Genomic DNA, 27,091 nt, shown 5'->3' with positions numbered 1-27,091 from the left:
TCTCTTTTCACTTAAAATTTATCTTAAGCTTTTAAGCCAAATACCTACATGCTTATTAAAGTGACCCATGTCACACATATACAACCATTTATTATTAACATTTCATTTTTTTCTCTTCTTTTCCCTGTACATAGGTTCCTTCCCCTCTTTAAAAAAAAATTCTAAAAAGACTACTGCATGAATGTATTCTCACTGTGTTTTACATAGTGTGGTAGAATACAGAGCAGAACGTGAAAGTCCCCCTTCACCACTCTGTGGTGCCCCCGCGACACACGCTTCCTTCTCCAGAGGGAACCACTGTCAACACTGGATGAGCATGCTTCCCATCGCCATCCAAGGGGGTGTGTGTGTGCGTGTGTGTGTGTGTGCATGTGTGTACTTATAAAATGAGGGCTCATCTTTTGAATATTATACAATGACTTCTTTTTTTTCACTTTACTGTAACACAGCATATCTTATAAAATCTTTCCACGTCAGGACAAATAAGTCCACCTTGTTTTCTTTCCTTTGTTGTTGTTGTTAACTGTTACATAATAATTCATTTTATTGGGGTACCTGGTATTTAACTCCCTACCTATAGGTGGACGTTAAGTTTGTAGTTCTTACTCTTACAGTGGATCAGTCCTAACAAGGATGTGTCTTTGTGCGCGTGTACAAGCGTTTCCGTTGGATAGTGCCTGACGTGGAAATGCTGGCCCAGAGTGAATGCCTATTTTTGGTTTCGGTGGGTGCTGCCGAATTGTCTTCCCAGAGGAATTCCCCAATTTAAACTCATACCAGTGGTGTTTAAGAGTGTTTGTTTCCCTGATCTTTACAAGCGTTTTATAACGTCATCATTTTCATTTTTGTCAGTCTGATAGGTGAAAAGTGGTATGTGATTATTTTAATTGGCATTCTTCTAGGTTGTGTTTCTGTAGATATAGCCTTGTCTGATTTCTGCCTTTTAGGAATCCCTCAACATTGCCAGTTACTTGATAACATTTTTTCTTATTTTCTTAGGCTGAATCTCTCTATTTTATGTCCATCAATTATCTGTGGTGTAGGGTGGGAATCGTTTCACTTCATACAACTTTAGACAGGAGATGGGGTAAACTTGTGCACTCAATTTACAATCCTGATAAATGTCTCTCATATATATTTTTTCTCTACAATATTTACAATTTTCTTTCTTTTTTCTCCTTAGCATTACATTGTAACCTCTATTCTGTCTTATTACACAGCAATATAAATAGTATATAATATTCTATCTGTCTCCACCTTAGTTATCATAGTCATTTCTCTGTTGATGAACTTTTAGGCTATTTCTAAAGTTTTATTGTTACAAATAATGCTGCTTCCAACATCTGTGTATAAAGGCTCTGGGCCCAGATGGTTTTACTGGTGATTATAATTTTAGTGCTCTATGTCAGTGATTCCGGAATATAGAAATGTGTAGATAGCTGCTCAGGTGATCTGTGACTTAAACCTAATACTGATATCACCCAATAATGATAGCACAAAAAGCAAAAACTTTAGACCAGCTTCCTTTATGAATGAAGATGTGAAAATGCTAAGTAAAATACTCTCAAGTAGAAGTCACTGATATGGCCCTAATGGATAATGGCCAAATAAGGTTTACTCCAGGAATGAAAGAATGGCTCAACATTAAGAAAGCTATTGATAGGGCTTCCCTGGTAGCACAGTGGTTGAGGGTCCACCTGCCGATGCAGGGGACACGGGTTCGTGCCCCGGTCCTGGAGGATCCCACATGCCGTGGAGTGGCTGGGCCTATGAGCCATGGCCGCTGAGCCTGCGCGTCCGGAGCCTGTGCTCCATGGCGGGGGAGGCCACAGCAGTGAGAGGCCCGCGCACAGCAAAAAAAAAAAAAAAAAATTAGTTGGTTCACTGTGAAAAACTATGATATTATCCATAGATGCAAAAACGTATTTAAATTAAACAGTATTTCTAATACATTTAAAAAGGAAAAAAATAAGATACTTCCTTTACATGTTACAGAGTGTCTACCTCAGACTAACTGCCAATAGCATTAGCAGGACAAAACAAGGCTGCCCTCTACTACTTAATACTATTTTAGAGGCTCTGGCCAATGTAGTAAGGATGAAACAGAAGTCAGAATTAAGGCTTTGAGGATTAAATGAGATGACATTTCAACCGTCTTAGTCTGATATTTCTGATTCAAATAAGGCACTCAAATTGTAGATTCTGTTGTTATTCTTTTTATTACCAATAAGACATATTCACAAAGGAAAGACAGAATTGTCCCTTGCATTTTAACACATGTATCCTGGTGCTTTTATGAATGTGGGTTCTTTGATCTTGGTCCTTGTGGTTGAATGATCCTGATTATCTGGTCTAGAGTTTCTCTCAAGACTTCAGTCACCAGGAGTAGAGGTGGGTACTCAGTACCTGTAACTGACTGAACGGTTTGGTTCAGTGATTTTTTAAAATTTTTGGCTGCATTGGGTCTTCGTTGTGGTATGTGGGCTTCTCATTGCGGTGGCTTCTCTTGTTGTAGAGCATGGGCTCTAGGCGTGCAGGCTTCATAGTTGTGGCACGCGGGCTCTAGAGCGCAGGCTCAGTAGTTGTGGCACACAGTCTTACTTGCTCCACAGCATGTGGGATCTTCCCGGACCAGGGATCGAACCAGTGTCCCCTGCATTGGCAGGCTCATTCTTAACCACTGCGCCACCAGGGAAGTCCCTGGTTCAGTGATATTTTTGATGACCTTTCAACGAGCTGTTCTTACAATCCTGACAGTATTCAGAGACACGAGTCCCAGACTGAGTGAGTAATAAAGTTACCAATGAGGAGAATGATACAGGAAAACAAGCTCTGAAATGATGACACCGTTGTCTTGATACTTGACTCCTTGTTCAGCACCCCATTGTGTACCCTCAGTGCTGTGCATTTCTGTAGTAAATAGCTGCTTTCTTTTATCAGGAGTCATGTGGAAGTAACCCGTTTGGTTAACCACCACACAGAATTCTTTTCCAGGCAGCTAGATGTCTCTAAATTTGGTTTGTGACTTCAGTCTTTTTTTTTCCCCCTATAGCATCTGGAGAGGGCCAAATGTGAACTGTGTTGACAGCACTGGGTATACACCTCTGCACCATGCTGCTTTGAATGGCCATAAGTAAGTATTAACGTGCTACATTCCTGCCCCACTCTTCAGAACCCAGGCCTTCAGATTGTCTTTTTAAATTTTTTCCTTCTGTAAAGGTGTACAAAGCAGGGATGCTGAAGAACAGAGAAAAACTAAATTTAGTCCGTCCAGAATTCTTGAGTTTCTCTTTAGTGTATAATATAAACATCCTTCCCCACCCCACTCCCAAAATAACTTTAACCAAAGGTTAAGTTTTACCTTTCTTCTGCTTATTCTCTTCCCCTTTGAAATGGGGCAGTGCCTTGCAATGATCTGGATACGAAGCTCAAATGTGGGGCAGCCAGAACATAATGGTGCTGGATGATGTATTATGTAACCAGTCCCTTTATAAACTGAAAATAGATCGAGTGGTCATGAGAAACTTTCTTTCTGTTGACTTTATCTTTCTGCTTGCCACTCTTTCCTCATAAAATTAGCCTTGTCCACAACAAGAACCATTTTTAAGGGGAAAAATAAATAAATAATATGGCCTATTTAATTCCCTTGAGTATAGAGAGGTTATCAGGAATTTGTGATTTGTGTGGGGTTTGTCTGGGAAGTTTTCTGGAGAAGGTGTGCTTTGGCAAGGGGGTGGGTGGTGGTTTGAGAGAAGGCACAGGTTTCAGTGGTTTGGCAGCTTGAAGAGGGCGCTGCCCTTCAAGTGAGGTAGAATGGCAAGGCTCAGAGCAGGAGCAGGCCGAGTGGTGGAGTACAGAGCGTAGATTTGCCAGGAAGAATGAAAACCAGAGGGTAACGGAAGACAGGGCATCGGGGAGTTTGAGGCCTAATACTAAAGGAGATAAGCAGTAGAAGTTTAGTTTTTATGAGGAAGGATTATTGGGACCATTTAGATTTTTCCGAGCGAGAACAGGGCCCTACCACCTCATGGTATTCTGTCTCACTTTTGCAATATTTGGCCCAGCCTAATTGATGCTGATGTGCCGGAAAGAAGCAATGGCTGTTTCCTTCTACATGAAACTTTTCTAAGATATATGGAATGTGATCATTTCCTGTAATGTGGTCTTTTCTATAACCATCTTAGACAAAGCTAACAGAAAATCTGTAGAGACTCCCTCCACCTTAAATGGTGGGGTAACCTGAATTAAAGTGAATCTTTAAATGACTGTAGCTTGTTAGCCAAGTTCATCTCCAGATGCTGTTTTATTTACAGTGGAGATTTTCTTTGACCTCATGTGCGTGGGGATAGTTATACATTTATATCTACTTAATTAGTGGTGTCACCAAGAAGGAAGCCAAGTCCTTCTTTCTGGATGTATCAAGTGATACCATATGCATCTGGCTTATGTTTGCAGCCACTTTAATTCTGCTCTGCCTGTCCGCTTCCAGCTCCCACATCACTAAGTGCTCTGAATAATGTGGTGAATAATGATATTCGTTTTGCATGACTGCTTTTATGTAAATTCTATCCCTGAATGCTGTTTCAACATCACAAACAAGGAAACATTGCAAGGTTTAGACAAGGGGACCAGACGTTTTCAAAATAATGGGAAATAGATGGATTATGTAGAAAGCCCAGATACACTGGGAGGTGATGAGTCAGTGTAGTGTGCCTCAAGATGGCTCAGCTGCTGTCAACAGCTGTACGGGTAGCTCATGGAATAAAAGGAAGAGCTGGGCGGTGAGCTCAGGTAGAGATGGGGAGCCAGGTGAGATAATCTCTGTGAAAGGGCTTTGTGCCAAACAGATGTGCAGAACTGTTAGTACGAAAGACTTGTGGGTTCTGCAAACTCATGATCGATTTTCGCCTTCTAGGGATGTGGTCGAGGTTCTTCTGAGGAACGACGCGCTGACCAACGTGGCTGACTCTAAAGGCTGTTACCCTCTGCACTTGGCAGCCTGGAAAGGAGATGCCCAGATAGTGCGATTGCTCATCCATCAAGGGCCCTCACACACCAAAGTCAATGAACAGGTTGGAGGGAAGGGAAGCTTTCTCCACTCAGCTACAGCCAGACCTTGGCAGCCCCATCACCGTCTCAGTCCCGTAACTCAGATCTCAGGGAACCAGCTCTTCCCTGGCCTAAGGGTGATTCCCCTCTTCCCAGCGCTACTCCTTCTAGTGCGTCAGGGAAACCTTGTACCATGAAGGGTGCATTTCATATGCATTTGAACCATGCAGATTTGGAATAGTACTGTAACAAAGTTATAAATACTCACCTCACGTGCAAGACTGGAAATAATGCAAATCCTGCAAAATTGCCCAGAGTTCATTTCAAACTGGTGGGCTTTTGCCATCAACGTGGCAGTGCAGCTTTAGCTGGTAAACAGAAATACTCCCAGCATGTGTTGGTACTATGTGAACCATGCCATTGTTTTACATGCATCAGAACTTGCAGGAGTGGTGGTACGAGTGCTAGTGCTGAAAAATGAACTCACAAAGCCACGTGAGTGGAGGTCTGAGGGGATTCAGCAGAATGAAGATCATTTCCATGTGTCCTCTAATGTTCATTTACTACTGACCATGCTTTGACAAAGCAGAGAGAATTCTTAAAAAATAAAAAAGGCAGCATTTGAGCAGAAACACCACACACTGGCCATGGATTCAGGTACTCTGAGACTGTACCTTCTCTTCTTTATATTTATTCCTTTGGGAAAGTTATATTTGAATTATGTAAGTTCTAGACAAACCTCTCATAAAATACACCTCCCTGTAGTTTGGATCTGAGATGGTGTCGATTTGCGAGGAGATGGGCCCTCTCTGAATGACAAGCCATTCTCCTGTTGCCCTCTCTGCTCTGAACTGAAGTAGATACTTTTCTTATTTGCTTGAAGGAGAGAGATGCTGCCCTTTCTCAGTAAGCTTAGGACTGTTTCACTAGTGACTTTGCTGAGAGGAGATTGTTCAGTCACCTGTAGGATTAGATCAGGGTTATTCCTCAAAAAAATAGGAAACCATTCTTGAAGTCCCCCTGTCAGCAAGACCATGCACATTCTGTTAAGAGCACATTTTTGATTCAGAGAAGGGCAGCTTCACTGTGAGGGGTGAGAAAACTACAGCAGTGCTCCCAGCTCTCTCCACTTGGAGATTGTTTGTGTACAGCTGTTCATCCGCCTCCCTTTCCCCCTTCTGGCTGTATTTTCTGGGTAGGTGAGCAACAGACATTCAAGATCATCAATGAGGATGTTTGTTTTATAACATTAGGAAGGAAAATTGTCTCTTTAGAATTGCCTCTTTAGAACCTAAATGCAACTTTACTCCTCCTGGCTAATGTGACAGTAATTTCTCTTATCTGGAGGAAATTTATAAAAGAGGTTTGCTTTTAACTAATATTCCTCAATGTGGAAAAAACTAGTCACCCATTAAAGTCCTTCTCGTTTAAGAAATTTTCAGCCACCATTTCTAATCCTGTCTTTGCTCACTTTTGCCTTGGAACACAGCTGCTTGGATTTTTGAGCCACTTGAGTATGCTAGCTTGTCCTGCTCACAGCCGCCTCCCGCCTGGAGTGTCCATTGATAAGTGGGACCCAGCCCAGTGCTTTGCGTATCTGGCAGGCAGGTGGGTGGGGCAGGGGCTGGGCACAACGTCTGCAATAGCTCGAAAAACCTAATGCATCTAGGCAGTGGTTACAAGTATTTCACTGATTTATTAAAAACCATTAACGTTGCTTCAGTTGGAAGCTTGGATGAGAGGGGTGATGAGCGCGGTGCCCTGGAGGTTGTCTTCCCCATTAACTTCCTTTTGAGGCACCCAGAGGGCAGATCCAAGTTGTCTAGTGTTGGGCCCCCTCGGGGCTGTGCATTGCTTTGATATATTTCATCCATTTTATCATCACATTTTCTTTTCCTCTCCTTTTTATAGAATGCTCTTGAGATCAAAGAACTCAAAAAGTACGGCCCCTTTGACCCTTATATCAATGCCAAGGTGTGTACTTTTCGCTGCCAGGATTTCTCTGCATCATTTCTCCAAGCTGCACTTTCTCTTCGGTCCTCTCTGGCTTCCACTCTCATCCACTCAGACTCTTCTTCATCAACCTGACGTTTGTCCGCTTCAGCCCATCTGCTTCTGGCTTGCCTGGGAATGGGAAAACGAAGCTTCAGTGGGTTTTGTTCTTGTTTTTAAAACCCATACCAATTCTGGAAAGCTTGGGTGCTTTTCCTGGAATGGCTGAAAAGCTTAGAAGTGGCAGAACTGGGGAAATAGAAGGAACCATATTATGGGCATAATTTACTATTGTGATTTCTAAAATCATTTAAATTCAAAAAAGAAAAGTGCAATTAAAAGATGTTACGCAAAGTAGCTTACTTTTTAATAAGCACAGAAAATGATTAAATTGTACTTCCTAGATTAATTTTTTTTTTTTTAAGTTTGCTTTCGATATTTCTCTTGAGATGGAATCCGAACAATAGCTTGTGGTGGAGGTGTGGCAGCCAGGGCGTGGGTGACTCCATTTTGCTCTTAAAAGCTGCTGGTGTGGCTCCCGTCTCTTTTCCTTGAGTTTGTGCCTGGGGCTTTGAAGCCTCAGTCCCTTCTCCCCAGCCATTAGCTTCTCTCTCTGCTTGGTCACTCTTGGCCCTTGGAACAGCTCAGAAATGGGAAATGAAGTTGCACGGCCAAGCAGGGCACTTGCCTTGAGTCTCCCTCCCCCGTGAGGCTGGGATAAATAACGGGCTGATGGGCCTAGTGATGCACGTTCAGCCCCGGGCCTCGGCCCTCCACTGCCTCTGGAGGCAAAGCTGGTGGGTTGGGTGATGGTGTTAGCCTGTCTCCTCTGTGCTCTCACCTGCTGTTTTGACTCAAGGTTTCATTCAGATGAGGTTTGCTTTTTGGCAACAATCTGGAGTTTGGCTGAGTCACTGCATTATTCACATCAGCTACCTTTCACTTGGCTCTGAATAATACAGCAGCTGCTGGGAAGGGAAATGTAAGGTCCTTCTGCGCATTTCCAAATGCAAGGCAGATATTTCGTGTTTTTCTTTGAAAATACTGATTTAGCAAATGAAGGACCCTACGGGCTGGACCTCGGCAGGCTCTACGGGAGATTTCCTTCAGCTGTTGGGCCCTAATCGTGGAAAAGCAGTTTGATCTGGAGTGGGGGAACACAGTAGTTTTAGTTTGCCCACACTTTCAATTCTGTTTTCTGATCTTCAAGATAGGAAGATAGGAAGATACTTCATCTTCTTTTATTTTTTTAGAAGTAGTGCAGCAGAGTGGAAAACCCTCACAGATCAAGTCAGACCCAAGTTTGAATTCTGTGCTGCCACTTACTGGTGTTGACTTGAACAAGTTACTTAATTTCTCTGAGCTTCAGTTTCCTCTTCTATAAAATGGGATATACCATCTACCTGGCGGGATTATTTTGGAGTTCAAATAAGATCATGTACATGAAGTAAAAATATCTGGTTACTAGTAATATTTGAGGTCCTAATTTTAAAAGGTATATACCATGTGGTATTTCTGAAAGGCTGTTTTGGAATTTATTCTTTGTTACTAGTGAGTGAAGCTTAATGCAACATTGCTGTATTGGTCCATTCAGGGTTTTGTTTAGGGGGGAAGCACCTTGAAGTGATTGTTTCCCGACTTGGTGGTTACTTTAGTTAGCTTATAAAGCTCTGATTAAAGGGTAAGACTTTTTTTCTTAAAAGCACATTTTCCTATCCCTTGATTTTGCACACATAAAAGAAATTTCGTCTAAATGGAATAAGAACTTACTTCTCTCTTTGGAAATACAGTCTTCCCTCAGTATCTGAGAGGATATTGGTTCTAGGACCTCTGTGGATACTGTGTTCAAGTCCCTTATATAAAATGGTGTAGTGTTTGCACATAACCTACTTCTATCCTCCCATACACCTTAAATCATCTCTAGATTACTTATAATACCTAATAATACAGTGTAATACGATAATACAATGTAAATGCTGTGTAAATAGTTGCCACTTGGTAAATTCAAGTTTTGCTTTTTGGAACGTTCTAGATTTTTTCCCCTGGAATATATTATTTTTAAGCATTACCTTTTAAATTTATTTATTTATTTATTTATTTATGGCTGCATTGGGTCTTCGTTGCTGTGCGCGGGCTTTCTCTAGTTGTGGCGAGTGGGGGCTACACTTTGTTGTGGTGCGTGGGCTTCTCATTGCGGTGGTTTCTCTTGATGTGGAGCATGGGCTCTAGGTGCACGGGCTTCAGTAGTTGTGGCACACGGGCTTAGTAGTTGTGGCTCATGGGCTCTAGAGCGCAGGCTCAGTAGTTGTGGCGCATGGGCTTAGTTGCTCCGCGGCATGTGGGATCTTCTCAGACTAGGGCTTGAACCCGTGTCCCCTGCATTGGCAGGCGGATTCTTAACCACTGCACCACCAGGGAAGTTCCTCTCCCAGAATATTTTTGATCCATAGTTGGTTGACTCATCAGATGCAGAACGCGTGGATTGGGAGGGCCAACTGTACTACCCTTTGCCTCCACCCCACCCACCCCCCCCTCAAAGGCCAAGTGACGTAAACGCCGTTAAGGGATAAGGCTATTTGGGTTGTGCTAAGAATGCAGACTCTTCTCAGGCTGATTCAGTTCTAACCTCCCTAGGTTTTATGGGTTTTCATTGACCTGGTGTGTCTAGGAATTGTTTTTGCTAAAATACATTTGTGTGCTAAGTCCTATCAAGCACCTGTAGAAATTAAGAAGTTGCAGATGCCTTTCCTGGGAGCAGAGATGGTTTTCATGAGCTTTTATCTTCCTCTTTACCATATGGACCTTTTCCTGTTTCAGCAAGTCAGCATAAACCAGTCCAAATGTACGTCATCCTTAGCTAAGGTGAAACTATTAAAATTGTTTACTTACCCCCTTTTAAAACAATTTTAACTTAGTCTGAATATCATAAGATGAGCAGTAGTCAAATTCGTTTTATGGTAGGTCTGTTTCTCCAGACACTTAAAAGTAATTCACAGGGGCTTCCCTGGTGGTGCAGTGGTTAAGAATCTGCCTGCCAATGCAGGGGACATGTGTTCGAGCCCTGGTCTGGGAAGATCCCACATGCCATGGAGCAATGAAGGCCGTGCACCACAACTACTGAGCCTGTGCTCTAAAGCCCATGAGCCACAACTACTGAAGTCCGTGTGCCTAGAGCCCGTGCTTCACAACAAGAGAAGCCACCACAATGAGAAGCCCGCGCACCACAAAGAAGAGTAGCTCCCGCTCGCCACAACTAGAGAAAAGCCTGCGCACAGCAACAAAGACCCAATGCAGCCAAAAATAAATTAAAAAAAGTAAAAAAAAAAAAAGAAGTCCATGTTCAAATTTCACCAATTATCTCAATAATGTCCTTTAGAGCAATTTCTTTTTCTGGTCCAAGATACAGTCCAGGATCATACATAATCTGAAACAGTTATCCTCAGCCTTTTCTAGGCTTTCATGACATTGACATTTTTGAAGAGCATAGGCTGTTTGTTTTGTAGACTGGCCCTCAGTTTGAGTTTGTCTGATAATTCCTCTTGATTTGGTTCAGGTTATACATTTTTGGCAGTAATGCCACAAGAGTGATGTTCGTCCTTCCTTTTTAGTGCATCGCATCACCAGGCACATGATGTCAGTTTGTTTTGTTCTTGATGATGATGTTTAAGTTGGTGTCTGCTAGGCTGGTAACCTTTTTAATATTAGTTTTCCTGGGCTTTACCCTCTGAGGTGCTACCTTGGCAGACCTGGGGTGGGGCTCAGTATTAGTTACCTTTAAGCTCCCTTGTAATTCCAAAACGAAGCTTGTTTAAGAACCACTGATCTAGGCTAACTTTCCACTAGAGCAGGATTCCTCTTTTCTCACCTAAAACGCAGGCCATCTACCCCTTATTTTATTTGTTTGTTTCTCCTAGTAGCAAGCAGAATTACTCTTGGCAGCCTCTTTTTGAATTCCACTGATTTTTGGTTTCTTATGCTTGATTGATACCTATTTTCCTAAACCTTCCCTCTGTTGGTCAGAGTTCTGCCTTCAGAGCTTTGCAGAGTAAGTCTGACTCCTCCTCCACATGAGGAACTTGGTTCTCATGCTTTTCCTGTGTCTTCTAAATCTTTGTAGACCCACTTTGTCTTTTTGTTCCAATTTGGGTATATTTCTAGAGACTATACCATCGTTGCTCCAGAGAGCTGTAGCCCCGGTGTTCCTAACTTAGATATCTGTCAACGGTGGACAAGAGTGCAGTTGGGCTATAATCCAAGCACTGGGAGGTGATGGTTTTGAATAGTTCCCAGAGGAGAAAAGTCACGGGAATGTTTCTAGATGGTTTTCTGCTGTTTGTAGTTTATGTGTGTGTGTGTGTGTGTATGTATATAAAACACATAAGTAATGGATTTATACATTGAATGGGGTCTCCAGATATAAAGGGTATAGGGATTTTTTTTTTTTTTTAGAAGTAATGACCTAGCAAGGAAAAAATGAAAGTGGGTCTCAAGATGAGTAGGAGTGGGGAGTTTGTGCAAAGCCTTGGGGGAAAATTGGGATATTTCATCTCAGTCCCCATCCTTAGTCCAGATTCATAGTAGTATGATTCTGTGAACTCTTGGGGTGTTGTAAGCACCCATGGTGTGATTTGAAAGGTGTGAAAGAGAGGGATTCCAGGTGGTTGAGAGTTTGTACCCTCCCTGGAATCCCTCTCTTCCTTGTGGGTCCATAAATCCAAAACTTTAGTGACTTCTTGCCCTGAAAATTGTTAGGCTCCAAGGGGAAGCGGTAGTAAGAGCTCATTGTGATGGCCTGTGTTCAGTAGTCGAGAGATGTGGTCACCACAGACGTAAACTCAAGAGTATTGTAGTTACCAGAGCATGTCTGGCAAGACTGAAACATAAATAAGATGCTTCCTACACTGTGAATATAAACTGCAGAGATGTGGTTAGGCCATTTTTAACATAGGCAGGCAGTTTGCCTGGTAGTGATCAAGACCATGCCTTTAGCGAGGCAGCTCTGTGGTAGCTGCTTTAGTTCTGGCAAAAACCCAGAGAAGACTTTTTTCCCCTAGAGTTTTACAGTTCTTCAGGCCCTAATGACATACTTTTTACAGATTATTCTGGTTGTTGGGAGACAACTTGGATATAAAAGAGATAGCAGTGTCTACTTCAGAGTAAACGAGTTTTTTTGGACTGGAGTTTTAATGAGAATAAGCTGACTTTCTTGGCCCTTGCTGTCATGCTAATCTTGAGATATAAAACCCTGAGAATCCTCTTAAACTTCTTTGAGTTGCAACTCTGCCCCAGGATCCCTCTACAGGAAGCTCCTGTGAGTTTTCATTGCTGTAGCTGTCTTTTCTTCTCATGAGAAAGCGAGGTGACAGCTCTAAGTTTTTCATGCCATAGCTTAATAGGAAGTGGGCATATGGGTGGCCTGAAAGGTTTGTTCGGCACAGGGAGCCCCAAGGATTTGCTTCCAGCCCAGCGTTTCTCCTGCCCTCCAGACTTTCAGGTTGACGTGGAATTCGCCCCTTGGACCCAGCTGTATCACAGGAGGCCATTGCTAACTGGCTGTGTTCTGTGGCCAGAGGAAGTCTGTCTGCACCTTCTCAGCAGCTGCTCTCCTGGAGCTGTGTTGGAGCTCAGTGCTGCTTCCTCTGTTTATCTGTGTGCATTTATCTTTGCATGTGGCTCTTGCTACCACCCTTTCTGTCCTTGTTTCATTAAAAAAAAATTTCTTTGCTATCATTCTGGCCTTTTGGGGCCTTGCGCCTAGTAGCCCTGGATCTTTCTGATACACTTGGTGTAGCTGGAAAAAATGATGCAGTTAAATGCCAGATCAAAAGCAGATGGAATTGCATGCATGTTTGGGTAACTTCTAGTCTGTTACTTTTAATATCATTAATAGAATTGAAGCAATTGTGGAAACATTTAATCTTTACCTTTTGACCACTGAAAGGTGCATAATATTGACCTGAAGGACACATGCCCTCAGAAGCTTTGTTTCCCCAAAGTGGCAGAAGCCTCCTGGATAAATTCAGGAATCTCAAAATCTTGTGGGAGAATTATTATTTTCATTAATGCTTCTAAAAATGGAGAGGTCGTGGAAATTCCTCTATGCCTGCTCTAGTTATACATTGTCAGTAGTAGTAAAAGAAAGATCATAATTGGAATGATTAACATTTTGCTTCTGATGGTTGATAAAGCACAAACTTCTCCTGCTTTATCTCAGGTTCTCCCTTTAGTTTGAAACAAAATTGACATCAGAGGACCTGTGGGGTTGTGAATTTGAATTAATGGCAATGTTACAATCTTGAATATTTTGCACCTCTCACACAAAACATTCTGGTGTCTGATTGTATCTTTCTTACCTAAGAAACCCTTCTTGGCACAGTTGTAGGTCCTGCATGCATTGGCTGGGGCAGGCTCCTGGAGCAGGCTCAGGGTGGCATCTGGGTCCCGCGTTACTCTGTGACTGAGCTCAGGTGCCTCAGTCCCCTGGCAGTGGCTGTTGGCTGATATGTTGAGAGTGATCTTGGGTGCTCTGCTCTGTAACTTTCATTGTTGGCCAATTGATTTGCATGCATGGAGCTACGCAGACGACAAACTCTTTCCAAAAAGCTTGTGTGCGAGGCAATGGATGGTCAGCAGATCCAGAATCAGGACCACGGGGTTGGCTCAATAGAAATTGTAAAACCAGTTGAAGTTTAAATTGAGTCAATGGCAGTGATATTACGGGCATCCATCTGTGCCAGGGCTTCTCCCCGCGGCCTGCTGTGTTCCCAAGGTGGCTCTCCTTGCCGTCTGGAGACACATCTACATTGGCACAGAGGAGACTACAAAGACTGAGGTGCCGACTGCTCCCCTCTGGCAGTAACTGGGGCAGATGAGGCTGACTGGAGCAGCCGGGCCTGTTTGCGGGATTCTGACATAGTTCTATTAGTCCCCAGGTGTTGCTGCTATTTTTCTCATTTAAATTTCAATGGTTTTACGTGTGATTACCCCAGTTGTCTGCCAGTCTGCTGGTCACCTTTCTGACATCATCCGCCTGTTGACTCTTTAGAACAATGACAACGAGACGGCCCTGCACTGCGCAGCACAGTATGGCCACACGGAGGTGGTGAAGGTCCTCTTAGAGGAGCTGACTGACCCCACCATGCGCAACAACAAGTTCGAGACGCCTCTGGACCTGGCTGCACTCTACGGGAGGCTGGAGGTGGTGAAGATGCTCCTCAACGCACACCCCAACCTCCTGAGCTGCAACACTAAGAAGCACACCCCTCTGCACTTGGCAGCAAGGAATGGCCACAAAGCCGTGGTCCAGGTCCTCCTGGATGCCGGCATGGATAGCAATTACCAGGTAGTGGGGCGGACGTACCTCCCAGGCCCAAGGGACATAGTCATTTTGGAAAAGGCACAAGCGCCATGCTGCTGGGCTGTGTTCCTATTTAGCACGGTTCACATCACATGTCAGATGCTTCCATTTGCTGACTCATTGTAATGAGAAACTTTAGAGACAAAGAAACTCCTCCAGTGAGTCTGTTATTTTTTGTTTCTTTTCAGGGGTAATACATGGTCATTATACCCTGAAAAGACATGCTTATGGACTCTCTCTTGAAATTGGAAAACTTTCATTATCTTCCTATACCTGTGTTCCCACTGCCACCATTAGCGCCTCCAAAGTCCCATCAACTTGATGTTGCCGACAGGAGACTTAACATTTCTCTTTGTTGGTAGCTTTCTCCATTCAGATGAATGGCCATTTCTTAGGCTTTGCATCCACCAGACCACATTTGAAGTTAAGGTGTTTTCCCCCCCTTGTACTTTTCTTCTCATCATTCCTTCCACCCAGGAAGGTGGGGTTTTTAGGAGTGTCACCAATAGGTGATTCCAAGGGTAACAGTGCAGTTATTCATGTGTGGCCTCCTGGTGGCACATCAAACACCCAAGTATGGGCCACGATTGTGGTTTTGGAATCCAGACAAGAAAAGTGGGAAAGATAATGACAGAGGACTTTGTGTGGTTTATTTTATTTTCCTGTCCCTTCTTGTCTACGTCCCGTTTGTCGTGTGAAGCCACGCCAAACCTGGGTCACTGTTCTGATGATATCCTGCTCTGCGCTCTCATTTGCTTTCCAGACGGAGAAGGGCAGTGCTTTGCATGAGGCTGCTTTGTTTGGCAAGACCGATGTGGTGCAAATCCTGCTGGCTGCAGGTGAGAGGTTGGCAGCGCTCTTGTCTACACAGCATGCCAGGGTTGGGATCATTTCCCCCAGGATCCCTGGAGGGGGATTTTTACTGGCTGCCTTTGAACCTAATATGTGTATGTCTCCACTGGTTGATTGCAAATGTACGAAGTTCTTGTATAGCTGGATAAAATATCTTCGGATGAAAACGTTGGTTGTGCTGCCAGGAGCATTAGGTATCCTGGAATTTGACCCTCTTTGAGGCTGGCTTGAAAATTCTCACTCCCCTGGTCCACCTGGTATGCCTTTCTAGGAATTGACGTCAACATAAAAGATAACCGTGGACTGACTGCCTTAGACACTGTCCGGGAGCTGCCATCTCAGAAGAGCCAGCAGATAGCAGCACTGATCGAAGGTATGGGTCCATCTCCCTGCCGCAGGGACCAGGGGACACGCTGGCTGAACCAAGCCACTGGTATTTGGTGCAGCTTTTTTTGGTCTTTCCATGTAGATCACATGACTGGAAAAAGAAGTGCAAAAGAGGTAGATAAAACCCCCACAACCCAGCCACCTCTCATCTCCAACATGGACTCCATATCCCAGAAGTCTCAGGGTGAGTCGGCTCTCTTCTGCCAGCAAAGGGGCTCTCAGCTTGAAAAGAGTTGAACGTTCTTTGGCAGAATGGAAAATCTTAATTTAAATAATTATTTTGGGGGATTGGGAGTACTTAGTAAGTTCATATTCAAATTCATTTTTTTCCAACTACTATATGAAGTTTTCTTGGGCAAAGCTTAGGCCGTGATGGTGGACTTTTTCTTTCCTACTTTATTTTATTCTCTGCTTTTAGAATTGGCTCTGTGAGAGCTATCCTGGGATGTGTGGTAGACAGGATGATCTCAAGATGAACTCAAATCTCAGTGAAACCTTTTTTTTCTAACACACACTTTAGTGCCTTGAGTATAGCTGGCTCACAGTAAATATTTAATGAGTGTCATCTGGTTGGTAGATGTGTATATGGCAGATTTTAGTAGTCTATCATTTGTCCAACACATGTGGTCTGGGTGCTAGCTTGGGCAGTCCAGCCTCTCCATCATTAGCCAGGATCCACCTTTTCAGATTGATTGAGCAGCCTTTTGGGTCCTAGGTCTGATGAATGAGAAAGACAAAACACTGGCTGACACCTCCCCCAGATACAGATCACAATGAAGAAAGCTCGAGAAACAGAGCAAAGCCAGATACTGAAAAAGGAAAGGGATTTTTCAGAGGAATGCAGAGATGCAAGGGTTCAGGGGTTCTCAGCCTGTCTTTACTGTAGAGTCCTTGTTCCCCTCCCCTGGTCACACTTTTTTTCTTGACCTCATAATTTGCTGGTAATGGGATTAGTAGTTCACTAAGCTCTTAGCTTTCAGGGATTTTACAGTTACAGTTTTGACTCTTTGCAAGTGACCCAGAGATCCCTGGTCTATAACCAGATCCCTGGTTACTTTGCAGAGTCACAAATTTGGATCCCAGGCACTCTGAGGTTCGTAGTTGTCTAGTGAGTGAGTTGTAGCTGCACAGCGCCTTCATCTCAGAAAGGCTTCACCACCCTCTATTTTGCTTGGGCACATGGAGGTTCTTGTTAAGAATTTAAAGGGATTACTGAAGTTTTCCAGTTGTACCTTGCTACATCTTATGGTTTAAGTTTATGCTGTCATGGCATTGAGGTATTTGGGAATTTATAACGATCTTGGGAGATGTCCTTCATAGATGTCAAAGGTTCCATATTGAATTGGAGAAAAGTCTGTTCATTTCTCAGAGTATGAAGCGCAGATGAAACTCTCTATATTTATTCCTGTCCGTGGAGAAAGCCGTGATTTATTTTCCTGCTCTAGGTTAACGTTGGTCAAGTTCAGGTGGCCGAAGGGGCTTTGGGTTGTTCCTGTGGTGGGAAGTCCAAGACTGTGCTGTCCTCTCACCGACTCTCTTGCCTTCTAACCCCTCTTCAGGTGATGTGGAGAAAGCAGTGACTGAACTGATCATCGATTTTGACAGCAACATGGAAGAGGAGGGTCCCTACGAGGCTCTGTACAATGCTGTCTCCTGCCATTCATTGGACAGCACGGCCAGCGGGCGCTCGTCTGACCGGGACTCCGTGAGCAGGGAGGCCGAGACGGCGGGAGTGAAAGCTGCTGGAGTGAGGCCTGTACGTGGCTGACCCTCTGTACCGGGGTTCTGTTGTCCACCTCTGCTCTGCTGGGGAGTGGGAGAGAGGATGTGCGACCCCCAGTGCCAGCTGTGTTTCAGGGGCCTGGGTCCCACTCACCCTATTCTCCTGGGGGCTCTGCACCATCTCCCTCTTGCTTAGTGTGGTCAAACTCTACAGCTTGTGTTGAGGTACAATTTTAATTTTTCCAGTTTCAATATAACCTGTTTGCATCCTTCTGTTACTTTTTTGACCTTAGAGTAAATTGAAGCATTTTATTTCTATTTAGCCTCACTGCTGCTTCTGTCTTTGGGGCCTTTGCTATATATTGTTTGTTTCTTTCGGGAGAGCAGTTCTGTCGATGAAAGAGCTTGCTAAATAAGTTCCTGTCAGCCCTGAGTACATGTTCACCTTCCATTTGCCCTAAAAAATTTATCCATTTGTATTTGGACAGATTTTGTGTTCAGCAGGGTTGTAGCAAGGCTTAATCAGACAGTGTATGTATTAGTATGTACATTCCTATTTTTCCCATAGTTATAACCCCTCCAGCCATTGAAATAGTAGGATGGGGACAACCCTGAATTTTTCCCTCTAAAGGTCAACCTTCCCATCTGACTGCTTCTTTCTCTAGCCCTTGCTTCTTCTTCTTCTTCTTCTTTTTTAATTTTTATTTATTTTTTTTGGCTGTATTGGGTCTTCTTTGCTGAGCGTGGGCTTTCTCTAGTGGTGGTGAGTGGGGGCTACTCTTCGTTGCGGTGCACGCGCTTCTCATTGCAGTGGCTTCTCTTGTTGCGGAGCATGAGCTCTAGGCGTGCGGGCTTCAATAGTTGCAGCACGCAGGTTCAGTAGTTGTGGCATGCGGGCTCTAGAGCACGTGGGCTTCAGTAGTTTTGGTGTGTGGGCTCAGTAGTTGCGGCGCACGGGCTTCAGTAGTTGTGGCTCATGGGCTCTAGAGCGCAGGCTCAGTAGTTGTGGCACACGGGCTCAGTTGCTTCGTGGCATGTGGGATCTTCCCAGACCAGGGCTCAAACCTGTGTCCTCTGCACTGGCAGGTGGGTTCTTAACCACTGTGCCGCCAGGGAAGTCTCTCTAGCACTTGCTTCTACTTCTAGCCTTATACATTGTTCTCCAGACTCCTTACCCCCATTTTCTCTCCCAGGGTTTTACTGTGAGCCTAAGCCTGAATCAGTGGTCCCATGGCCCTTCCTTCCTGCACTATTGAGGTTTTGAGCATTGCACTTTTAATAAACAGGCATTGCTCTAACAGGATCCCAGTGATAGTCCCACCTTGAGGCATATTTTCAGGTGTATATTACTTCTTCCTGTTGGAGAGGCTGGCCCTTCCCTTTTGGTGCAAATCTGGCTTATGACCATTTTGATGATCCCTTGGCTGCCTGGTGATCCTCAGGCTTTTCATTAATTCCCTGGGAATGGCCTGCTGTTTTTGGTGTTCTTTTTTGTTCGGCTTCTTGCCCTGCCCTGGGATAGTCCCAGCATTTCAGTATGGATTTTGGAAAGGCCCACCAGTCTTGTGGTAGAACCCCTAGAGCGGGTGTTATCGAGGACTGTGATGAAACTCCTTGTCGGTGGTGAAAGCAAGTGCACGTGCCGAGCACCGCTCACACAGTGCTTCTGCAGACAGAGCTAGGGTTTTTTTTGTTTTTTTATTTGTTTGTTTCCACTTCTTTCACTGTTAGGTACAAATGAATTAGGGAAATCCAACCTGTGGAGGAAGGTGTTGCTTTCAGTGGCACTTACAGGTGATGCCCATTAGAGGGAGCTGGAGGCTTTGCAAGAAGAACACGGGATTCCTGAAGGAAGCTTTGAAGGAGCAAGTTCCTGTGAGGCTTAGCCACTGATTTACACAGGTTCTTTGTTCATCCCACTGTAGTAATCTAGCCTCCTATGGTCCTGCTAAGTAGAAACTGATACATCTTGGGGTGCATGCTTTGCCAGTTTTACTTGAGTATGTTGTTGCTGTGCTGCCTTCCTGGTCCTTGGTAATTAACTGTGGCCAAGGGACTGTTCTACGTCTGGTAAACACAGCAGATGGTATCTGTAAATCAGCTTCATAGTTCCAGGCCCCTGGGCCATAGTTTTCACTGTAGAAAAGACCATGAAAGACCCATGCTTCTCTTTCCTTCCAGGGTCCCTGGTGATTACCTCTTCCTCAAGAGCCTTTCACATTGTTCTTTCTAGGCTCCTTTAGCCTTGGGAAGGCTTCTAGGATGAGTCATTTTTGTTGTTGTTACGTTTCATTTTGGTTTTCCTCAGCTCTTTGTGTCCCACAGTTGGATAACTGGTGAGATTATGGGCCTGCTCCGTCTGCTGTTCCCCTCCTTACAAGGTGGCCCTGGACCAGGCTTGTTCCTACGCTTCTGGAGCAAAGAAGGGTGGGGAAAGTAGACTTAGTGGGAAATCTGACCTCAAAAGCTTTGTTCAGCTTGACCATATGAACTTGTTTTGGAGTCGTATCAAGATATAATACCAAGCAGTAAAGCGTGTTTAACAGAGAGATCATGGATGCCAAGTGCTAACTAACCCGGCGGCTCCTAAAACATGAGAAGTGTCTTTCCTCGCAGGTTTCTCTGAGGCTGTCACATAATTCAACACTCACCTCCACACCGACGTGTAAAAATACTCTCGTTCTAGCAACACAGTGGACTAACCTGCAAGCCAGGGAAGGAGCTGGCAGGTCAACTCCTGTTTCAGGTTCCCACCCCCTTCCCTGTAGGAACATTGACTCTCAGGCATAAATAGGACTGTGGGATATAAAGACGCTAAAAGTACAGCAGGGACAGTAGCAAAACTCTCTTCAGCCTTCTTTCACCAAAGATCATTCTGTGTATTCCTGATACTGTCTACCCATGATCTAGATAATCCCGTCTTCAGTGAGTTTCTTGCTCTAAAGCAAGGGGTTGGTGAACCAAGGCCCACAGACAGCTGCCTGTTTTTGTGAATAAAGTTGTATTTGGAACATAGCCATGCCCAGTCATTCACATATTTTCTGTGGCTACGTTTGTGCCCCAGTGGCAGAGTTTACTGCAAACCCTAAAATATTTACTGTGTAGCCCTTTAAGAAAAAGCGTGCCAACCCCTGCAAGGGCAGATAACTGACAAATAGTCCTTTTTTAAATGGGCTGAGATGAAATAGGGTTTTCATATGCTAATGATACATAATAGTAATCATTGAAGGAGGTGACCAAGGATAAGAGACAGTTCTGAGGTTTGAATAACATTCAAGTTTGAGCAGGAGTTGATGTTTTTGTCCTTGATTGCTTTCCTCATTACTTCCCTAATAATTTTGGTTTGTTAGAACTCTGACAAGTTGATTCTTTTGATTTAGTGTTTCCTCTTTTTAGAGTAGATTGGAAGTTGAGCCACTGGTTTTCCTATACTCGAGTTTGTGTATCAGTATCATGAAGGACATTTTCTGATGAGGTAGTTGTGTGTTTTCAGTGCTGATATTTCTCACTGTGGTCAAGGATATGACAGAGGTGTTTATAGTCTCTGCTACAAACATCAAAAAACAAAGAGCAATGCTAATTGAATTGTGTATGTGTGCAGGGTTCTCCATCTTGTTCAGATACTAAACGTTGAGTTTAGTCTTTCAGGGGAATTCTTTACATTATTCTTTTTTATTTCCAAAGACTGAGATAAGAGTAAACCAAAGAGTTAAATTCTTGAAAAAAGACATAGTAAAATACTTATTTTCTCTCTTCTACAGAGGGAACGTCCTCCGCCTCCAGCAAAACCACCACCCGATGAAGAGGAGGAAGACCGCATAGATAAGAAGTATTTTCCCTTGACAGCTTCTGAGGTAGAGGGTTGAAGGTTTACTCCCATCACTGAAATATGATTTTTTGGAAAGTGCATCAAATGCGTGCTTAAAGAAGACTTTGCTTTGTCATTGTTTTTATCACCTCTTTGGATTAGTAAATTTGCATTGTGTATATCAGTAATCCAAAGTAGGACCTTTCAAACTCACTCAGAAGTACTGAGCAAGGAATTTTACTAGGCTCTCTAGCAGATGGGCCAATTATTGATCAGCCGTGCCACATGGGAAGCCAAACATGCACATTTTCCTGGCTCCATTAGGCTAAACAGTCTCACTTTTGGCTCTTGTGCCTGTGTTGTCTTTTGATACAAAGTGTGGAGTATCCCCCTAATCACTGTTCTCTAGACTGGGTCAGATTAGCAAGCTTTGATGCTTGTGACCCAAAAGGCCTTATTTCTGTTTTTGCAATTTCCCTCTTCATTTCATATGAAGAATCTGCACCAGGACAGACATGGAAAATGTCATGAAAACTCAACTAGAAGAGAAATAAGAGTCATGGGGGCAGGGGAAATCAAAGGAGGTAATTTGAAAAGAATAGTTCACCTTTTCAAAAAAGAAATGTTATCCTGGGGCAAATGGTTCAACCTTCTCACTTAGGTATATGAAGAAAATCATGTTTTCCTTAACCTTTCATCTTCACAATGCTCCTTTAACACTTCCTGCCATTCAGAGAATATATTTATTGAGTGTTTATTCAAAATATTGTATAATTTCAATAGTTTTTTGTAGCTCATTCAATGCCCTATTGTTCTTTAACTTAAAAACCAGCTAACATAAACTAGTCAATTAAGTCTCATTACTTTGTCCCCAGAAGTCGGAGTTAAGTTTTTTTTACTGCCATGGACCATCCAGTGAGACAGGTTCTTTTATTTAATATAAACATATGCAACCAGAAGGATGACATCAGTTTGACAAAATGTATAAATACAAAGAAGCCCTTTTTAGAATGTAAAGTCAGTGTTGGAGATAGGGATGATTTCTGTGCTAGGTACAAATTCTGTCCTTATTTCTTCCTATCCCTTAATTACAAAATACTTACTATCATGACTCAACTAAGGGGTCTCTAGAATTACAGGCTCTAGGGTAATAATACATTGCCAGCAGATACAAGCGCATGTAGTAAACCCCTACACGTTTTTATATAGAGGTTTGCTTTATTACTCCCTTTTTACAAGGAGAAACCTAGTAATATAGAGCGTATTCAGTTGGGGCTGGGTCTGTGTAAATGCCCTATACCACCTCTTTAACAAGGACTTGGATTAAATTTTCTGGTGCCCAAGGGTAAGGGCAAGGCTCCTAAAGAACTATTGGATAACCAGCACTTTCTTTTCTCCCAGGACTTTCTAGAGCATACAGTTTGGCAATAATACTGTATCAAAAAGTAGGGGGAGGGCTTCCCTGGTGGTGCAGTGGTTGAGAGTCCGCCTGCCGATGCAGGGGACACGGGGTCGTGCCCCGGTCCGGGAGGATCCCACATGCCGCAGAGTGGCTGGGCCCATCAGCCATGGCCACTGAGCCTGTGCGTCTGGAGACTGTGCTCCGCAACAGGAGAGGCCACAGCAATGAGGGGCCTGCGTACCGCAAAAAAAAAAAAAAAAAAAAGTAGGGGGAGAAATATCCCTATTACTCTCCTGGATTGGAGACTGTGTCTGAGCTACATCTTCTAGGACTCGCCTCCGAATAGCCTGGAATCCTGGATCAGTTGGACAACCATAGTCAGTATTTGGAAGACCCTGAGAACCCTGGCTTTGCTTCCTAAGTGATGATTATAAGTACATAAATATAGAGGTGATGTGCTCTGGGTTATTATCCTTTTAATGATCAAGACAGATTCTGTTTGCGATAGTCTGAGTGGATAAGTCTTCTCCAGAAATAGACTTTTTTTTTTGGACTGTATTCTTCACCATCTTCATTTCTTATACTCTCAAAGCTTTAATACCCTAAACCTCATTCATATCCTAGCAGGCGAGCAATCTGACCCAGTGTCCGTTTACTGTTCTTGAGGCTTCTCATTGTCAGATGGCCCTTAAAAGCCTTTAAGAGAAGCTGAGTATACTGACTCCAGGAGAGCTGATCAGAGTAATGACCAGATCATGAAACTGTCTTAAAAAAAATTAAACATATTCACATATGCGTGTGCACACACACAAGCTAGTTAGCTGTTTTTGCCCCACCAAAGGGGCTGCCAACTGCATCGGACTGACCGGTGCCTTCTCTATGCTCAGATGTGCTAAATGTTCATGGGAAGTTGCAGCTGCTGTGGTATCTCTTCCCAGAAAGCTGCCCACACCCCAACTGGCCATTCCATTGGTCACAGTTGGGTGGTAACTGGTAGTCGCTTTTCTCTGCAGCAAAAATGTTGCTTTCCATGTAGCAGAGAATACTTTTTTTTTTTTTGGTTTGATTTATTGCAAGCCCTGGAAGAAAGGGGAAAAAGATTAAGGAGTAATTTAGTAAAGAGCAGAATCCTTTGTTGTGAATCAGTTATTGCCATATTCACTATGACACAGGGCTTCTTGAGTGGGAGCTAGGAAGACTTGAAGAAAAGCAGTTTATTGCTTTTTTGGTGAGATTTTAATCCCATAGCTGGCAGAGGCCAGGACCAAGAGGAAAAGATCACCCTACGAGTTGTGTGGGTATGAGCAGGGGACACTCATTAGACATCTGAAGGAGGGAGAGGATTCTGAATTGGGTGGAGAAACCACACTTTCCAGAAAAAAAATGAGGCCAGCTTGATCCAGAATCAAGGGGAGTGAATTTTATGGCCCTGGCTCTGCTGGGAGCTCTCTGTGTAACCGGGTTTTGTCACCTGCAAAAGGAACGAGCTGGAACCAGGTACTCTCTAGCTGTGACTGTGATGGTTCGGGTCCCTTCCAGCTCTGCCGTTTGCTGGTTCCCTGCTTCCACTTGTGCACAAGAGCCAGGCATGCAGCAAACACAGGTCCAGTGGGTCTGATTTTCCAGATGGAAGTCATCAGACCCGTCCTGCTTGGGAAGAAAGGGTATTATAGGCCGGGCACCCAGGCTGTCAGATACCTCTCACAGAAGTCTGCCTGGGGCTATGTGAGAGCTCTTGCTGTGCGCAGAACACTCACAGAATCAGATTTCCAGGGCTCTGCCTAAGTGATGGCTCTGGGTGTGTAAACTTGCAGAACACAAATTCCTGTCAGTAAAGCCTGTGGTATTAAGTTGACACTGTCTGAACTGCTTAATGGTCCCTCTTTGTTCCCTTAATTGTGTTCCTGTGAAGAAGCAAAAGGAATAAGTAATACAGGCAAGTAGCTCATTGTAATGAAATAGCTTTTAGCTTCCAGGTGGCTCTCAGTCAGTGGAGGTTCCTGCTGTGCTTAGCAGAATTTTGGAGAGACCACCATCCTGCCTTTGGAGTGGCAGCCTTGTTAACAAAACAGGAGCTGCAGTCTCTCACTGAGTCTGAGGCTGCTAGAATCTGTGTTGTCTCATTAGGCTGTAACGCTGTGAGCTATGCCTCCAAGAAGCAAGATCCTACTGAATCACAAACCTGCTTTGTTTCCGGTGGGCCGTGGGGCACATCAGTGAAGGAGGAGGTTTCAGTGGCACCACAGTGCCACACTTGTAGGGTCCTGTTGTTTGTTAGGTGGACTTGTGAACCCCGCTCACCCCCTCGTTCATAATATATTACTTGTTCTAGCCAAACTGCTCAAGAAGAGATTTTGTGCTTTGGTTGGCTTTCCTAATTGCCAGTCTATGATTATTCTTAATTTGCCTGTGAAACACATTGGCTTCTTAGGAGAGATGAGCTAGAATTATCCTCTAAAGCAGGTATCTCCATTCTCTCTCTCAGTGTGACTGTAGCACTGATCGTGATGTTTCTGGCTTGGTTCGAGATGCCTGGCCCCTCTGGTACCGTGACTGGCTGTGGCCACCAGGCCCCCAGCTGACTCAAGCCAGTTGGCAGGTGTAGGGGCCAGCTCTGGTCAGTCATTTCATCAGAGACACTTGGCTGCCTGGGTTAGGGATTTCTCAGGAGACAGAGCTGCTTTTTCTCCACTGAAATTCCTACTGCCCATCCACTTGCCTCTTTTCAGAACAGAGCTTGGTGGAATTGATTTAAAATTGCATTTTCATAGGTGTGGTAGGAAGCCAGCTTTGGGGAAATCCTCGTCTATAACCCACAGGGCCTATGAGGAAGGGCTTACAAAAATAGAGAAGGATTTACAGAATGCTTTGTTCCTAGTAAATATCAGTCAGTCAGGGTCAGTCAGAAGTCATGCTGATTCCCTCTTGAGAAGAGGGGAAGGATCCCAGCCTTGGGGTACTGTGTGAGCATATTAGGAAAGAAGCATGAAGAAAGTAGGCCTTATGATGCATGGTGGCTAAAAACCGCTTGGGAGGTGTTACCCACAGAAAGATCCTGCAGAACACTGAAGAGGGAAGAGGCAGGGGAGGGGAGGATCTTGGATTTTATGGCATTTTGAAGGATGAAATGAGGGAAGGAAAGGGGAATATTTTAATCCAAGGCCATTGAGATTTGAGGTCCAGGTGTGTAGCCAGGAAAGCATTTTGATTCCCTGTGACACTTGATGTATTTACCTTCTCTTCCCCTCTGATGAAAAAGGAGCCAGTAATCTCAAATTTGTTTGGCATAACCTGTCTGGGTGTTAGCCCCCCACCTGAGAAGGACCGTGGTGTTTGTTTCTCTTAGGTCTTGACCGTGAGACCCTGGATTCAGGGGAGCGCAGCCAGGGAGGAGGACGAGCATCCTTATGAGCTACTGCTGACAGCAGAGACAAAGAAGCTGGCATCCGTGGATGGAAAGACAAAAGGTAGAGCCCCCACCCCTGCTCCTGGCAGAAACAACTCTGAAAGGATTTTTTTTTTAAATTAACTTATTTATTTATTTATGGCTGCGTTGGGTCTTCGTTGCTGCACACGGGCTTCTCATTGCAGTGGCTTCTCTTGTTGCGGAGCACGGGCTCTAGGCGCGTGGGCTTCAGTAGTTGTGGCTCGTGGGCTCTGGAGCACAGGCTCAGTAGTTGTGGCGCACGGGCTTGGTTGCTCCGCGGCACGTGGGATCTTCCCAGACCAGGGCTGGAACCCGTGTCCCCTGCGTTGGCAGGCAGATTCTTAACCACTGCGCCACCAGGGAAGTCCTGAAAGGATTTTTAAAGTTTGTGATCCTGGGCGGAGGGAGATGATGGTGTTCCTTGGGCTGGGGAAGTTGGGTTTCAGGGCAGTCTGGGCAGTGGGTGTATTATGGCCTTTCATTTTCAATACCTTGGGCTGGAGTGGTCTTGTCACCTTTCAGCGTGCGAAGCAAGGAAAAGGTTGGGTCAGACTAGGTGAGTGCCGTGGGAGGGGAGGCTGCCAGCATTGTGGCAGAGATTGATTTGGGGTCTCAAATCACAAACCCTCAAGTTAATGTGGTGGAAAAACAAGCCCAACAAGTCATTCCCCTTGGGTTCAGGCTGCCGGCACAGACTCTGCTTTGAGTCCTGACCTCAGACTGAGACACTTCTGGGGAGGGGCCCGTGATTGGCTGCCACCCGGTAACTGGAGTGCTCTGTCGCCTTGGCCTACTTTCATCGCCTCTGCAAAATTCAGTTTCCTCTGCGAGGGGTGAGGGCTGCAGGACTGAGAACCAGCCAGGCAGGGTAAATGTGGTCCCGACAGGGGTGAGTGTGCACCGCTGGAGCATTTGGGACAACCTCCGTCTCCTAAGGAAGAACAAGAAGGGGCAGTGCAATTCCCCTTGCAGTTTGAAGGAACTCCTGCGGCCTCTCGCAGCTCTCTATCGCTTGCAGGTCCCAGGTCCTTCACGGGGTATTATTACTGCTTCCTTCAGTCCTCTGACAGCCCATGGTTCAGGTAAGACTGGGGG

The 27,091-nt window shown here is 44.5% G+C and overlaps 1 protein-coding gene across 3 annotated transcripts in view; it reads left to right on the top strand.

Moving 5' to 3' along the window:
* The window catches only part of ANKS1A (ankyrin repeat and sterile alpha motif domain containing 1A), a gene marked incomplete at its 3' end in the record, with an annotated part of 188,452 nt that overhangs the window by 71,473 nt on the left and 89,888 nt on the right, over positions 1 to 27,091 (top strand). For all 3 annotated transcript variants that reach the window (XM_082663056.1, XM_082663055.1, XM_082663054.1), the window contains exons 2-10: positions 3,053 to 3,133; positions 4,916 to 5,072; positions 14,087 to 14,383; positions 15,162 to 15,237; positions 15,522 to 15,623; positions 15,720 to 15,821; positions 17,197 to 17,393; positions 21,121 to 21,213; positions 25,916 to 26,036. In XM_082663056.1, the coding sequence (XP_082519182.1) occupies positions 3,053 to 3,133; positions 4,916 to 5,072; positions 14,087 to 14,383; positions 15,162 to 15,237; positions 15,522 to 15,623; positions 15,720 to 15,821; positions 17,197 to 17,393; positions 21,121 to 21,213; positions 25,916 to 26,036 (1,226 nt within the window). The remainder of the gene's footprint in view (positions 1 to 3,052; positions 3,134 to 4,915; positions 5,073 to 14,086; positions 14,384 to 15,161; positions 15,238 to 15,521; positions 15,624 to 15,719; positions 15,822 to 17,196; positions 17,394 to 21,120; positions 21,214 to 25,915; positions 26,037 to 27,091) is intronic.

This window comes from Grampus griseus, assembly GCF_964374135.1.
Source record: "Grampus griseus genome assembly, chromosome: 10".
NCBI classification, from domain to species: domain Eukaryota; kingdom Metazoa; phylum Chordata; class Mammalia; order Artiodactyla; family Delphinidae; genus Grampus; species Grampus griseus.
Note: the sequence above shows the minus strand (reverse complement) of the source record. Positions and strands in the feature narration are given on the sequence as shown.